Source organism: Anthonomus grandis, chromosome 2, assembly GCF_022605725.1.
Source record: "Anthonomus grandis grandis chromosome 2, icAntGran1.3, whole genome shotgun sequence".
Taxonomy (NCBI): Eukaryota; Metazoa; Arthropoda; class Insecta; order Coleoptera; family Curculionidae; genus Anthonomus; species Anthonomus grandis.
The window spans coordinates 23,851,565-23,869,233 of record NC_065547.1 but is presented as its reverse complement, the minus strand read 5'-3'; the positions used below and the strand labels follow the sequence as shown (position 1 = coordinate 23,869,233).

The 17,669-nt window shown below is 34.3% G+C and overlaps 1 protein-coding gene across 4 annotated transcripts in view; it reads right to left on the bottom strand.

The window, feature by feature from the left end:
- The window catches only part of LOC126750505 (protein quiver), a 45,850-nt gene that overhangs the window by 13,887 nt on the left and 14,294 nt on the right, over window positions 1-17,669 (bottom strand). For 2 of the 4 annotated variants that reach the window (XM_050460140.1, XM_050460141.1), the window contains 2 exons: window positions 11,624-11,671; window positions 11,197-11,343 (listed from right to left, as the gene is read on the bottom strand). In XM_050460140.1, coding sequence (XP_050316097.1) covers window positions 11,197-11,343; window positions 11,624-11,671 — 195 coding nt within the window. The remainder of the gene's footprint in view (window positions 1-11,196; window positions 11,344-11,623; window positions 11,672-17,669) is intronic. The other 2 variants (XM_050460142.1, XM_050460143.1) reach the window with 1 other exon arrangement.

Genomic DNA, 17,669 nt, shown 5'->3' with positions numbered 1-17,669 from the left:
AGGTGGTTTCTGAAGGCAAATTTGAGAGTACTTAAATAATACTTCGTTAGCCATGGCAAAACTAACAACACAAGTTTATAAGAACCTTGAGTTCGGTGCTGAATCTCATTCCAAAGACCAAATTCATAATCAAACGGTTGGAATGCAACTATGAAAAAACGTTTTTTCCAAAACTACAGGACGTCATCTTTTGTAAAGAGTTGTGGCGCAGACTTTAAGACATATTTGAAGTCTGCCCCAACTGATGCGATGTATTTAGAGACTTCCCTAGAGACATGAAGCTCTTCAAGGTGTTCTATCACACTATACTGGCCATTGGATTTTCATATTTTGTATGTTTTCAGTAAAAAGAACTAAAAAGTAAGAATAGAAAAGTCAAAGCCTTTTTTTGTATTTTTAGTAGAATAAGTTTAAGAGGCTTTTAAATTCATAAAAACAGCAATTTTCAAAACCGTGTATCTTAGAAACAGTTTAATAAAAGTATGGTATATGATACATCAGAATATTTATAATTTTGTGTAGAATCCAAAAATGTAATCACATACGGGGTATTCTATTTAAAATACGAATGTTGGTATTGACCACGGCTACATGAGACACCCTGTATACAAAATTTTTGTTGAAAAAAATGCGCAACCAAAAATGTTAATCGACTTATGCGAGCGTTTTTTCGAACACGCCCTCATTCATTTTTTAAATAGTTTTGTATTGAATTTGTTCCATATTCAATAAAAAAAAGTTCAAAAGTGTTCTGTTGGGTTCTTTTAATAAAACTCGATAGTTGTTGGTTTAATATATTTTATTAACCATGAGAAGAGAGAATACATAAAGCACCGCTGACCAATAGCGAGTCGCCCTTGGCGTAGGGATATTCAGGGTTGTCGTAATTAGAATAAATGTACAGTATTAAGCCTGACAGAACATTCCCCCCTTTTATAATAAGAAACCTCAAGTAATATAATTCTTTAAATAAGAAGGTCTCTTAACGTTACGCACTGGCCCACTTCTAATACTAGCACTTTGATTATTGTCAGATTCACCCTGATTTTGAGATTGCACTTCAGATTCTGCGACACATTCACTAATACTTATATCTACTGGTACAGCAGACTAAATTTCTAAATTTTGCCTGGGGCAAGTGTCTAATCTGGTGTTAGTAGGATTGAAAGTTTTGGGAGATGATGGTGTATGCTTGGCAGTAGAGCTATAACTACACGAATCGTTATTAAACTTAGAATAAGTTTCATTCGAAATAAATGTGTGATATTTAGCTGGAATTAAGAACCATCTGTTTCTTCTAAAAGTACCATCATTGGTCTCGACAAGATATGACTTTGGTTCCCTAAGCTTTTTAATGACTTTCCCATACATTTTAAGATCTGCCACCCATACATTCTCATTAACATGTATTTGTGAAAGATCTCTTGCGCGATGACGCCTATTATAGTTTCTTTTCCATTTTCCCTCCCTTTGGAAAACTGGGCTTGTCTCAATGATTTCATTAAGAAGTTTTGGTAAAATTGGCAAAGTAGAACGAATTTTTCTGTTAAACAATAACTCTGCTGGAGATAAGCCATTTTCCAGAGGGGTGGACCGATAAGCTAACAAAGATATAAACAAATCATCACCTTTTTTATAAGATTTGTAGTAACTTTAACCGCAGCTTCGATACACCCATTAGACTGCGGATATTTAGGACTGCTTGTTATATGCGCAAAGTCAAAACTTTTAGCAAAATTTTTAAATTCAGTTTGGAACTGAGGTCCGTTATCTGAACGTATTACTTCTGGTAAACCATATCTAGCAAATGACTCTTTCAACTTGGTGATAATTACATTCTCGGTCATTGATTGAAGTTTGAAAATTTCGAAAAATCTAGAAAAATAATATAAGTTACAATTAGGTACCACGTTCCCTCATATTTAAATAAGTCAAGTGCAATTTTTTGCCATGCACGATCTGGAAAATCGTCTTTACAGAAAGATTTTTTTATGTTAGATCTAAACTCAATGCAACGTCGACAATTGCGAACTAAATTTTCTATTTTAGTAGATAGTCCTGGCCACCAAACTGAAGACTTGGCTCTAGCTCTATACTTTACTATACCTTGGTGACCCTGATGAATGAAATCTAAAGTTTTCGATTGAGGAGACTGAGGAATTATTAATCTTGAACCACGTAATAAACCATCACATTCTGAAATGTCATGTCTATATTGGAAAAAATTAGAAAGCTCTGGGTCTATTTTATTTTTTTGGGGCCAACCTGAGTAAATGTATTCTTTAAATTTTTAACAGATCTATCGACAAATCTATATTTTTCTCAGATTTAATCTCTTCCAAGAAATACGGTTTAATTTCGAAATTTGTAGTAATTAAGTTTGTAAAAATATCTGTCTCTAAGGCTAGCTTGTCAGTTTTAGGAAATTTAGAGTTATTCTCAAATTTTCGGGACAGAGCGTTCGCAGTGACTAAATCTTTGCCTGGAACATAGTCAATTTCGTAATCATATTTTAAAAGTCTTAATCTAAACCTCTGAAGACGCGGAGTCAATTCATCAATATTTTTAGTTTGTAAAACTTGAACTAACGGTTTGTGATCGGTCTCAATGAGAACTTTTAACCCATAGACATATTCGGAAAATTCACAGTCACATGACCATGTTAAAGCTAACGCTTCTCGCTCGATTTGAGCATAAGGCTGCTCTGTTTTAGACATCAATCTAGAGGCATAACACTTAACAGACAACTTTTTTGTTTCCCTCTTTATCTTCTTGAATAAAACATGATCCTATACCAAAGGAAGAAGCATCAGCAGAGATGATAATCTTCTGGCTGGGGTCAAAATATTCAAGACAAGGACTCTCTTGTAATAATTTCTTAATTTTCTCGAATGCCTGTATTTGAGCGAGATTCCAAGAAAAAGAAATATTCTTCTTTAATAAGGAAGTAAAAGGTTCTAAGAAATCAGATCGATTAGGAATGAATCGACATGAAAAATTAACCATACCTAAAAAACGCAAAAGTTCATTTTTATCCGAAGGCTCGGGAAATTTGACAATCGCGCTTATCCGCTCGGGGTCAATAATTTCCTTTACTTATACCTTCATTATAAATTCGCGTTAAAACGTCATTTAAAATTTTATTATGCTCCTCAATAGTCGGTGCGTGTATAAGAATATCATCGATATGGGATAGTACGTTATCAAGTCCCTTGAGAATTTTATTTATTACCGTAGGAAAAATATTCAGGAGCACAGGTTATACCGAATGGCAACCTTTTAAATTTCAAACGTCCAAATGGTGTTATGAAGCACCTTAAATCCTGACATTCTTTACCCAATTTAATTTTATAAAATCCAGAGGTCGTATCTAAACGACTAAAGTACTTAGATCCCTGAACTTGAGCAAGAATTCTTTGAACTTTCCCTATAGGAAAATGCGTGCGTATCACGGCTTTATTTAATTTAGTGTAATCAACACAAAGACGGATTTTATTATTATCTTTTCGAACAATAACAATAGGACTGACCCATGGAGTATGATACTCGACATGTTCTATAATATCCAATTTTTGTAAACGTTCAAGTTCATCTTTTAAAGGTTTAAATAATAGAATGGGTACAACTCTTGGAACTGATTGTATGAATGATGGAATATTTTCATCAATCTTAATATTAAATTCGGGTTTGAAAGTGCCAATTACAATATGTTTAAATCAATAATTGCCGATCGACCCAAAATGGGTTTACATAGCTTTTCAATGACATATATGTCAGAAAAACATTTACTTAATGTACCATGCATAATGCCCAGAATATTTAATCTTTTGCCTGAAGGGCCTGTCACAACTCTAGAAGTCCTGTGTAATCTTTGAATTACATTTTCATCTAATAAAGAAACATGTATACAAGTTATGTCAGCACCAGTGTCAATCATGAATTTAAATTCATTATTTACCTCTAACAATTTTAAAGAAATCAACCATTCTTTCTGATTCTGAGATATTAAATTTAATTTGATTGAACCTAGAAACTGGCCTGAAGGGCTAATATTGTTAAAACAATTTTCACAACCTAAATTAGTAGAGTTTGTATTACAAGCACTACTTTCTACAACATATTGGATAGATCTAACTTTTTTCCCTCGACAAACAGTAGCCCAGTGCCCTTTTTTGCCACAAGAACGGCATGTTGATTGCTTGGCAGGACACTTTTCCCTGGAATGATTTGCTAACCCACAAAATTGACATTTCTTAGCACCATTATTCCTATTTTCCTCTTCTCTCCCGTTTTTGTCAGAAAAACGGAAAGATTTAGCATTCGCTCCTCGAGAATTGTACCCTTGTACCGCAACAGGATCACTGATATCATCATGGTGCTCTTGCAGATAATTGTGCTTGTGAGCCACCTGGCTCCTTGTGACTGAGGCCACCGCAGCTTTTACTCTGTTTCTCTTGCAGCTCTGCCTGCTTTACTGCTATGATGCAGTCCGGAAGACTCAAATTTGACTGTAATTGCAGTCTTTCGCTGGTTTTCCGAGGCATGCCCACGACGATACGATCACGTATCAATTCATCTTTCAATTGACCATATTGGCAGTGCTCTGCAAGTGAATGTAAGCTGGTTATAAATAATTCTATGGGCTCACCTGGCTGTTGGTATTGACTATTAAATTTATAGCGTTCAAAAAATAGATTTCTGCGGGGAATAAATGATTTTCAAAAGCCTGCATTGTCGCTGCATAGGTTTTGGGAACTTGCACAAATTGCAGCATAACTTCTTCGGCTTCCTCGCCAAGAGTATACATTAAAATATTAATTTTTTCTTCATTAGGCTTTGCATTTTGTCCAAACACTGACATGAAGTGCTCAAAACGTTTTCGCCACTGGGGCCATGCTTGAGGCATTGAAAAATCAAACTTTTGTGGTGGAGACACCGGCACGGAAAGTGCTTGAGAACTCACAACTGTTGTGGTTGTCGCTGTATCCTCTGCTGTAGTAGCCATTTTAGCGTCGTCGATAGAGATATCGGCAGGAAAGATCCACGGTTAAGCAACAAAACGCTCGCCACTTTTTACACGTAAACACCACAAACCACCAACACTAACACCGCTGCCACCAGGTTCTGTTGGGTTCTTTTAATAAAACTCGATAGTTGTTGGTTTATTATATTTTATTAACCACAAGAGAGAATACATAAAGCACCGAGGACGGTCAAAAACTCTCCTCTCCCAAGCCGGATCAGGCCACCTGCCGCTGACCAATATCGAGTCGCCCTTGGCGTAGGGATATTCAGGGTTGTCGTAATTAGAATAAATGTACAGTATTAGGCCTGACAGAACAAAAAGTTCAACTGTCAAAACAAATTAAAGGTATTTAAAAAGATTTTAACAAAAAAGTGTGGCTAAAAAATAATACCCGTTGTCAGGCACCAATTTGTTGAATACAAAATATTTAAAATATTGGATAAACTAAATAAATGACATTAAATAAAGGGAAAGGAGGAGGTAAAAATACGGAAAGTGAGGACTAAGAGATTTTATTATAATGAAATATTTAACATAAAGTTCATTATTAGAAAAATATTTAAAAAGACAGTGCAGTACTGAAATCTAAAAATGATGACGATAAAATACACTTTTGCGGTGAGTATTTAGTATAATATACTACAGGAAATCTACCAAACGTCGAGAGGACTTTGGTTTACTAGTTATATAGTTTACTGACTGCCTGGTTCACTATATACCACAAACATAGGTCAAAGATGATCACATAGACCATCCTGGCTCTAAGGGGGCTATATGATTGAGACGGAGAGTCTAAGTGAAGAAGTTATTGGAGTAGAAGTTTTTGAGTAAATATTTCTACTGCTTATAGCAGTAGACCAGAAACACATAAAGAGAGAAAAAAAAGCGTGAAAGTGGAAGAATGCCCCTATTGAGGGATCGCATTGATGGTTAAAATATAACTTTATGCTTAAATAAGTATATTTACAGGTATATAAAATTACATGAGTATCATTTTAACCAATATGCCAAATGAAAATGGGACTAATGTGTAGGGACATAAACCTGGACACTAAACAATGAACCTTTAAAAAGTGGGGATATAACTACTCCAATTATAATCCTGCATTTCATACTATTCAATCTGTTCGTCCATACTATTCAAATTAAAAAAATTGCTTATTTGCCCAATATATAGGATACGAATTACACACAAACAATTTTACAAATATATACCCGAGGCGTGCCCAGCACTCACGCGCGCCAGGTTAAAATACTTGGGTAACACTTTCAGTAGTTTCAGTGCACCGAGTGGCTTTAAGTCCCTCAGACCAGAGAGCCTTATCGGTTTTTCTAAGGCCGTTGGGTTCTGGTGACCCCCGGCGGGGCATGACGGGTTCATCAGGAGACCTATATGCACAAGTGCCTTGCCTGCCATGCCAGCCCACTCTTTTGACAATTTCAATTTCAATATACCCGAGGACAAAAAGGACTACCGCGCGATCATAGTGGCCGATAACACAAAATACACAAGTCATATGTATCTGTGCGCTGTATCGCTGTGTAACCTAAATTATTAATAAATTAATACTAAGTTTAGAATGGCATAGCAAATGGCAGGAAAAAAAGGATGAAAGGCGTGCGCAAGACAAAACAAGGGAAGCTAACAGTAAATATATAAATATTATCGTAGCGGGAAAATCTGACAATAGCATAGGTTTTTTTTTGCTCATTAATAATAAATTGCTTAGCGTATTTTAGGAATCTTTTATAAGTAATATTCACTTCATCTGGTTTTTTCTCAGGTCGGTGAATCTATTGTTAAAGATTTGGAAACGGAAATTGTGCAATCAAATGAAGTTGTTTCTGCTAAAGAAGTCCACAATAACAGTTCTATTTTCTTGACACTAACTAATCAAGAAGAGCTATTAGAAATCATAAAGGATTTACAACTAAACTCAGCACCCGGACTTGACGAGGTTACAGTTAGGGATGTAAGCAATATTAGAGAATACATTTTGCCTGTGTTAGTTCAATTAATTAATAAAACTATGCAAAATAGAATCTTTCCACAAGAATTAAAAATCAGCAAAATTACTCCACTTTTTAAATCAGGCGATAAAAATTACAGGAATAATTACAGGCCTATATCAGTGGTAAGTGTATTCTCTAAAATACTAGAGAAAATTATAAAGAAAAGATAGAATATTTAATATATTATATTTAGAATATTAAAATTATAAAGATAAGATAAGAATATAAAATATCTAGGTCTACTTATAGACGAAAATTTAAATTGGTCACTACACATAAATAAAATATCTGATAAAATTGTTTCGATGCTATCTGCTTTATACAAAAACAGAGATTATTTATCTAAAAAAATTAAATTTCAAGTTTATAACGCCTTTTTCCTTACACATTTCAGATACTGTTTGAATTCAATTTTAAAGCTCAAGTATTGTAAAATAAAATTTTAAAAATATTTAATTATAATTGGCTTACTAGTTCTAACACAATTTATTCCTAATTAAATTTAAACAGAATAAGAGAAATTTTAGAAATAGAACAATATAAGCTAGTTTTTAAAATTATTAATAATCTACAGAGGTGTAACATAAATATTATGTTATATCAACTACGAGAACTATCAAAAACGAGATCACTAAATAATGTTTACCAATTACAAATGCAATAAAAAAATTTAATAATTTACCTGATTATATAAAAGATTTAAATAACTATAGCGGTTTTGTTGGAAGATTGAAAAATTTTAAGAATATGAATTAATTATAAGCAACATTGCAGAGTATGTATACATATATTCATCATAGTTTTGTTATTCTCGTGCCCAGTTAGACAATTTTTGTTATTTATTATTATGAAAATTAGTAATAAATTTTGTATTGATATTGTGGTTAAATAAATGATTAAAAAAAATCATTCCGCAATTTAATCCCTATGTATGGGATTAAAGACTTCTGAAAAGCTGCCGTGCGATGTTGAGGTACCCTGTATTTATTAACAAATCTTGTATCAAGCTCATCATCTTAGCACTGTTTTTGTGTCCGGGCTAGCTACATGGCTCTTGCCGGTCTTCTGACTTGCTGTTTGTTGAGATTTAGGCGCCTATCTTTTATTTATTTGGTTTTTATGAAGCTGGTATGAAATTGAATTAAATAACGCTGCAAGATATAAGGATTGTCCAGTTTAGAAAGAAATATAGAAGAAATATAAAAATTAAGTTTTCTACGGTAACTTATCTTAAGGATATTTTTATTATTTAAATGAGGAATAATGTGTTTTCTAAATAAAATATTGTAAGGAAAACGTATACAGCTGTTTTGTATTTTTGGTATTTGGAGTGCTAATTACATCGTCAAAGATGAATCATAAACCACATTACCATAGTTGAATAGCGATAATATTAAACTGTCATATAATTGAATTTAACTTTATTTTTGAATTTGAATTTAACTTTTCAATCTTATATAAGCAATTGTTGATTTATTATAAATGTGTGTTTGAAATGTTAGCGAATCATCAAAAAGTATACCCAAATTTTTCACCTCTGAAAGGCCAAGAGACAAACAACAAAGAGAGAAGACCAAGGTTAATTATTTATTTGTGGCACAAATGATTGCCAGTTTTTTCAATCTGATATTTAGCATTAAAAAATAGCGTACAGGATTTAGCGGGGCTTAGTTTTAAATTATCATCGAAGAATTTTTTAAAATTATTTAAGTCTGTGTTAAATTTCTCAATATTTTCATTTATCATCGTATTGTTGAATTTTCGAGTTTTTGATAGAATTGCTCATATCTGAAACATATACGAAAAACAACAGAGGGCCCAAAATTGAGCCTTGAGGCAGACCTGTGGTACCTCAATTGGTACAAATTCAGATCAAACGCTTTGAAAATCTCTCAAAATATTCACAAAAAAGGTCTAATCTATTACATATTGTTCGAAAAATTATCAGAAAGTCCATAGTAGTGAAGCTTGGCTAAAAGCATATTATGGCTAATCGTATCGAATGCTTTGCTGAAATCAAGAAATGCCAGGCAACTTATCAGTTTTTTATCTTCACCGTGACGAACATCATTTAAAATGTTAACCAAACAAGTAGAAGTGCTGTAACGAAATCGGAATCCTGACTGACATGATGGGATAAAATTTGATGTGTTTAGGAATTTATACAATGTTTAATAATGTATTTTTCGAAAAGGTTAGAAACTATCAAAAGAATACTGACCAGTCTTCTCACCAGTCATCCTTTAGTTATTCAGGATTCATATTTCTAGCTAGCGATTTTACGATTGTTTACGAACTTTTTATATTTAATAAGGGTGGAATGCAGCATGGCAACCAAAGTTTAATAGCCTTTACTGATATACCATCATCGCCAATTACCCCAGTGGATATACTATTCAGAATCTTTAACCGGGAATTCTCGTCTATAACTATAACATTGGGATGGACATTTGAATGATAGAAAAAGATTTTGTGATCTGACACAGAGTTAGGAGCTTGAAAAGTAGATGAAAAAAATTGCAAATCTATTCTAGATCACATAATTTATTGGGAATTTCAACTGTCTTATTGGATGATATATTTAATTTTTAAGCATTGTCCCATAAATCTTTTCTTTTTTTTGAAGAGAATTGGTTAAAATAAGTAGTTTATTTCCGTGCAATAGCATGTTTTGTAAAATTTCTTAGCTATCTATAATATTCTAAGTTATCCAAGGTTTTGTTTTTTAAATATTTCTTCTGTGCCTTATCCCTTAAGCGCATTAAACGTTTTATGTTTTCAGTTATCCTAGGTATACATTTTTTATATTTTTATTAAAAAATATTTAATATCTGTATCAATATTGTTTCTGAAATAAATTCCGTTCCACTCTATTTGCTCAACATCCCTGCGAAAATCCTAAAAATTTATATTTTTATAAGTATTGCAGTATGGCATTTAGTATCCATTAATTAAAATTCCCAAAAAGGTAAGTTTTCAACTTTTCAACTTTCACTGGAATAAAATCGCCAAAAGCATCAAAAACTCATTGAAAACATCTATGCTCCTTTTTTCAAGACCAATATTGAATAATAAAGGATTGTGTCTCATATATAATGGAAAAGAAGATTCATCTGGAAATAGAATATTTCAGAAAAAAAATATTTCATTTCCTTTTTCCATCATGGTTTCACAAAATTCCATTCGCCGCCACCCGTTTACGAGGAATACCTTATGCGTTTTGGAATCTTTAAAACATTTTAACCCAGTTTTTTTCCAAATATTGGTAACAGTTTTATGGTCCATACAAAGTTCCCCTCCAAGACTTGTCGAACGATTTTTTCCATTCCTTTTTGTACTTTTGAGATTTTCTTTGATACTTTCGAGAGATAGAGTTCAGGAGTAAAAATTCGTTCTTACCCTTTAAAGTGGTATTTATGACAATCTTGAACCACATTTAATACTATAAAAAATATTATTGAAACCATATTACCATATTGTACTCAATTCCCAAATTGCCTTCATGAAATCATTTAATAATTTGAACTCTTTCGGAACGAGTATAAACAGCCATAATAAATTGAAAAAAAAGATAATAGCTCTTTAAATTCAACAGTGCATGCCGATATTATTATTGCTATTCTGTAAAAAATAAAACAACAAATACTTATCAGACTGTCGGAAGTGGTCGCTCTTAGATGAGAGGAAGCGATGTTATGAAGTTATGTTATTAAACTTTTTCTCATATACTCGTAAAAACTCGAGCTAAATTCGTTTTTCCTTTTACTGTCATATCTCATTTATATTTTATATTTTGTTCATTTTTAACATTAAATATATCTAATCAAATATGTGTAGTATAATTACATCTATGCCAGCACACATTGCTCAACTTCTGTTCAACATCGGGCTTCACTACAACCGAAAGTATTATCATTGTGAAAATAAAGCTTTCGGAAAAGGACAACAAATTGTGATCCTGTAAAATGGCACTAAAAAAATGTGATTGCGTTTGAATAAAACTTTACCAACTGAACAGTGAGTGTCATTTAATTTCGTTTATTTTCCAACCTTAAATTTAAACAAATGATTACATATTAAATATTAGCTGAGCTAAATGTGGGCAACGATTTATAAGAAATTTATGATCAGAAATGTTATTAAATTCCTAAGCTTACCTGTCTTAGCATTCCTAACCATCTTAACACAACAGCCATTACAAGTCATCAAGGGAGGCTGGTCCTTAGGCAGGGCGGTATAGTTAAAAGGATCCTTGCAACGCATGTCCGACCAACTGTCGCATTCGTAACAATAAATTTGGCGCGCTAGAAAATTATTTACTAAAGCTCCATTCATATTTATGTTACGACAAAAATTCACAATAATGAGGTTCATTCATTGGATGTCACATTTACTTGTCATTGAACTAACAACTTACTTTATTTAATTTTTATTGGCTCTCTCTCATATTAAAACTTGACATTTTTGTTCAAAGACATTTAAATTTGACGATTCTTTTCAAGACATGCACTCACTGGTTCAACAAATGACGGAATAATTGTATAAAACAATCATAGGTGATGAGATGCAAAACAGCAAACTTACTCTGACATTCCGCTTTACAAACGGTAGTTATAGCTAGCAATATTATCACTGAAAAACAAAGCAAAACATAAATTTAATGTGAAATAAGCACGATCGTTGAAGACAAGTGAAAAATGGTTTGAAGACATGCTTTTTCCATTTTTAACTTGTTCTGTATATAACATGATGAACAGGTATCATATACAGGGTGTTTTTACTTTCTAGAATGATTAAATGACCGAACGACAACCAAAAAACACCCTGTATAAACCCACTAAGGCAACTTTATGCAATTAACTGGGGTTCCAATAAAAATACCAGGTAATATTTTTTGTTAATAATGATCTAGTAAAATCACCCTGTATGAAGCGGAACTAAAAACAAAAAAAAGGTAAAAGATGTGAATAAGCTTCTAAAATCTAAGTTCGGTGAATCACAAAACTTTTTTAATAAAAATAAAATTTTATTTTTTAAGATTTTTGATTAGTCTGATGATCTTAAAAGGACACTAGTGGACTTACCTGACAATTCTGGTGCAGCTGAATAGTCAAAAATTTACAGTGAGATTTTGGCGTTAATAACAAATGAGATCCTCTAGTGTACTTATAAATCTCTGTGACTTAACTGACTGTACCGGGTGGCAACAAAATAAATAATTTAGATATAAATTTTATGTAAGTTTGTCTATGCTGGCATATAATTAATATAGCAAACAAAGAAACTGCAGAGGATTGAGAATGATTAAACACCTAATATACATGGAATTTTCAAAGTTTAGTTATTTCACTGCTTATAGGACTTAATAGTCATAAAGAGTTGATGTACCAAAAATCGCTTAGGTATATAAAAATTGCATAATAAAATATATAGTAAAATATTAAAGATTAAAAAAAAAAAGAATGTTGTCATTTGTCTGATTATTTTATGCGGAAAAGTGACTTGTTTTTGGAATTAAATACCAGTGGTCACAATACCTACTTATGGAGAGTGCCAGCAAAATGCAGTTGCATGCGAAAAGGTTTCCTTTAAGAAATCATCCGGCCCATGTGTGTTTTTAAATTTACACCTATTACTTAATGATTATACACTTCGTGACACAGGGCATTTAAAAGAAGGCATAGAGTAATTAAAAGTATAATTTAATATTCATTTCTCTATGAAAGAAGGACAACGAAAAACCACGCTGGAAGAGCTGCTCAACCTGAAATATCATAAATTAAGGAAGACATTTTATAAACGGTCGAAGACAACATTGAGAACTAGAACCATAGCAGCTCAAGTTGAAGTTTCTCTTAATAAGTGTGAAAGATAATACGATAACAACACCATTATACTTATCATTATCAACGGGTACAAGAGTTACAACCTGAAGATTATCCTAGAAGAGTTGAATTTTGCCAGTGGCTTAGAACCGGTCGGCAAATATGAAGATTCTACGAAATTAATTTGGTGTACAGATGAGGCGTCATTTACACTAAATGAAGTGCAAAATTTCCACTATAGTCAAATTTAGGTAGTAGAAGAGTCGCATACTGTAAAAATCCCTAATTTTCAACATAGATTTTGATTAATCATTTGGGCTGGCATGGTAAATTGCATGCTTATTGGACCCTATTTTTTCCACCTCCACTGACCGGTAAAATTAATTAGAATATCTTTGACACAATCTGCCATGATTATTCGAAGATGCTCCTCTTGAGACAGAATATGTGGTTCCTGCATTATATTGCTCCACTATATTTTAGGCGAGAAGATGGACATCTAAATAATGAGTTTCCAAAACATCTTGTCGAACTTGCATTGTCTTATTTATTTAATGTAACACGACTTTTCGGTTGGTAAGTATCTCCAACCGTTATCAAGTGTAAACTGACAGCAAACAAGGCTTATATACTAAATGTGTGCAGCGATGTGGAAAGGAAAGTCATCCGTGAAAAGAGTTGGAAGGAGGACACGCCTCTCTCTAGATCCTACACTGTCCTGAGAGTAGAGGCTTCCAGATATTGGGTACATCGACGCTTGGCTGGCTAAAGATCCCCTGATTCTGTGAAATGAAAACTGCCTCTACGAACTTCCTCTTCCGCCAGTGCTGTTCCTTGTGCAGAATCTTGGCTTCTGACCAATGGATATTGTGTCCATTATGCCACGCGTGCTCTGCTATTCCGGATTTGGAAACCTCTCCTCTTTGGGTCCAGCTGCGAATACAGGCTACTATCCAAGGATCCGACGACATTCATAGAGAGTCGATCTTACAGAGCACTTAAAAAGTACTCCTCAACATTGTCGGATGCGGTACGCTCTAGGCAGACACCACATTATAGCAAACCTCCACACCTATACGGACTACCCAAGATTCATAAGGAGCAAATGCCTCTGCGGCCCATCACGAGCTCTAGAAATTCGCCGACATCAGAACTCTCGAAATTCCTTTTGGAGATCATTAGACCGATCCAGGGAAATGCAGCGTCTTTCGTGCGAAACTCTGCCTACTTTGTAGACCTTCTTGGAGGGATCGAAGTCGAGACCAATGACAGATTGGTGAGTTTTGATGTCGAAAGTCTCTACACCAATGTACCCATAGGAGAGTCTCTTCCGAGACAAACTAAGCAAGGATGCAGCTTTCTCAACTCGGACCACACTGCCTCTGGACGGGGTGATGGAACTTTTGGAGATCTGTCTTCGTAATTCTTACTTTCAGGTCAAGGATAGATTCTACGCCCAAGACGAAGGACTTCCGATGGGTTCATCTCTTTCCCCAGTAATAGCAAACATCTTCATGGAATGGTTCGAGGAACATGCAATAGATGCCTCCCATTGCAAACCCAAGCTCTGGCTTCGATATGTGGACGACACCTTCATCATCTGGGATAAAGAGCAAAAAGCACTTCAGGAGTTTCTGCTTCATCTCAACAACTTCAGACCAACAATCAAGTTCACGATGGAGACAGAGAAGGACTCAGCTCTACCTCTCCTAGATGTCCTCGTTAAAAAGGTCGGTGGAAATCTACGAACTTCAGTTTATAGAAAACCAACACACACGGGCCAGTATCTTGACTATAAGTCCAACCATCCTGCAACCACCAAAGTAGGCATCATAAGATCCCTCTACAATAGAGCTCGAACCATTCGTAGAAGCGACGAGGATCTCAAGACTGAAGTGGATACCATCTACAAAGACCTACAACAGAATGGATATCCAAAGAAGCTAATAAGTAGGACCATCCAAAGGACGCGTCCAAATCAAATCAGAGATGAGGCCACCACGACAACCAGACTTCTACCCCCACCTTACATTAGGGGTACATCGGAACAAATCTGATGCATTGCCAGCAAGTACAATATTATAACTGCCTTTAGATCTAGCACCACTATCAGAAGCGTGGTATCAAAGACCAAACCAGATGGCCTGTTGGATACCAAAAATTGCGTCTACCGGATCCCATGTGAGTGTGGTGACTCATACATAGGTAAAACGAAGCGCCCCCTAGAAGTCAGGAACATCGCAGCTGGACCCAAAGAGGAGAGGTTTCCAAATCCGGAATAGCAGAGCACGCGTGGCATAATGGACACAATATCCATTGGTCAGAAGCCAAGATTCTGCACAAGGAACAGCACTGGCGGAAGAGGAAGTTCGTAGAGGTAGTTTTCATTTCACAGAATCAGGGGATCTTTAGCCAGCCAAGCGTCGATGTACCCAACATCTGAAAGCCTCTACTCTCAGGACAGTGTAGGATCTAGAGAGGGGCGTGTCCTCCCCCCAACTCTTTTCACGGATGACTTTCCTTTCCACATCGCTGCACACATCTAGTATATAAGCCTATAGAATAGTAGTTTGCTGTCAGTTTACACTTGATAACGGTTGGAGGTACGTACCAACCGAAACGTCATGTTACATTAAATAAATAAGACAATGCAAGTTCGACAAGATGTTTTCACTGTACCATTGTCTACCATCTTCAAAAACAGAATGAGTTTCCAAATATATGATCCATTTCACTTCCTAGATTTAATACCATGCGATTTTTTTCTGTAAGGAAAATATGTACTGACATATATATGTATATGTACCGATATTATGACGAAGCAATAAATATTCCAGAAGAACTTATTAGCGTATTAAAAATCCTTCTTATTAAGTTCGTGGACATCAGGATTAATTTTCGAAGCTTGTAAAGAGTCGTGGATTCTCCGCGCAAGATTGTGTATTAATTCAACAAATGGGGAAAATTTTGAACAATTTTTGTAAAAACGGTAATTATTTAACTTAATAAAGATTTTTAAAAAATAAGAATTTTAAGTAGCTCTCTTATTATGCAACTTTTATACAGGAGATTTTTTTAAATGGTTCAATTTTGAAAACACTCAGTATATTGTAATGATTTTGACCGCCGCGAATATACCAGCTGTTTTCCGTCATTCCAGAAACATCGCGGTGGCACAGCGACAGGTACACTTTACAACATCTCTGGAGACACATGGAACGTTAGGGAATCTTCCGGTACAATGGTCTATCTAGTATATAAGGAGTCCTCGCCGCTAAGAGGTCAGTCTTAAGTATATGGGTGCGATTTTTAAATCGAAATAAATAGTAGGAAATGCATATAGTACAAACAAATGTTTCTAGTGGTCTAAAACAATCGTGTTTAATATGTATAATAAATCAATTGAGTATTTTTTTTGTGTACTAAGGGTTTTAAGTCACACCTAAACGAACAGTAAAAACGCCACAATTTCTTAAGAAGTTTTGGTAAGAACAAAAGGTTGGAGGTAAATAGTATATTAAATATCCCGAGAAAAAATTAAACAATAACAATAATTTTTTTCGCTACTTCTGCTAATCCTATAAGGTTATCGTCTATCGCTTCCGAAGGTAGTAAAGGCTGACAATAAACATTTAAAAAAGCTAATTGGAGTTGATGTAATAAATATAGCCAACATGATAGATTAAATCTATTTATTCGTTTTAATATTCATTAACTAATACAAATGAAGGATGTTATGAAATTAGTATACTGGTATATTCTAAATAAAACCATTCTTGTATAACGTTAAACAACGAAAACCTTTTTGCGAGCTGAGAACCCGAGAACCAGGGAGGATCGCGGCGTCTTTCACGGCCGACTAGGATCATATCGAGCCTCGCTTGGCCTAACATAGGCGCCTGGCAAATTTCTTTCCCGGGTGTGGAAAAACATGATATAGAAATTCCTAGGTAAGTAAAGAAAGAATGAAAATGCTTAACCGATTTGGTAATGAACCTTACATCGTCTGAACCCTTATGCAGCATACCTTGCAAAAAGCCTGAATATATTTCTCTTAAAGCCTCTATATATATTGTATTTAGGAGTTTTACATTTTTTGATCTTGAGGCGTTTGTAAGACTGGGGACAGACTTTCGATCTCGTTTGCAAAATTAAAAAAGAATAGTTTATAACACACAATATTGACATTCTTTAATTGCCATGCACCTATTAAAAAAACACGCGTAAAGTCCAGTTCAGAGATCTATTAGAATCTTTGATGTGTCGCAGAGGCCGCACTAACTAGTCCATGCGCCTATGTCATATTTGTTGTCGTATGATATACATGTTTAAATGGCAAAATTTTATATTGTTTATCTATGAAATCATTTTAAATATACGTAAAACCCCATGTTTTATACTATTTTTTATTTTTCTTTCGAAAATGTCAATTTTTAGAAAGAAAATAATATCACAAGAAAATAATATCAAAAAATTAAATCCAAGCATCTTACAAAATATTTTAAACACTTCCAGCACTCACAGACTTGTCACCTCTTTTTAGCCAGTCTATTAAACAAAGATAAAACACCTGCTTTCTGGCGATTCCTACTTTAGGCTGTGCAAGTGATTGTGTATCTCTCTCTATCCCACTGATTTTGAGCATTACGGGGCCGTACCCAAATAAACTTTTGGGCTGTTTTTGTATTACTTTCGACGTGTTTTTAAAGAGATCTTTAAGGATGGGTCTATCGCCTTTAAAATAGTTGTTGGATGGGTCTATCACCTTTAATAGTTGGGAGGGGGGTCATGTGGGGTTATTATTA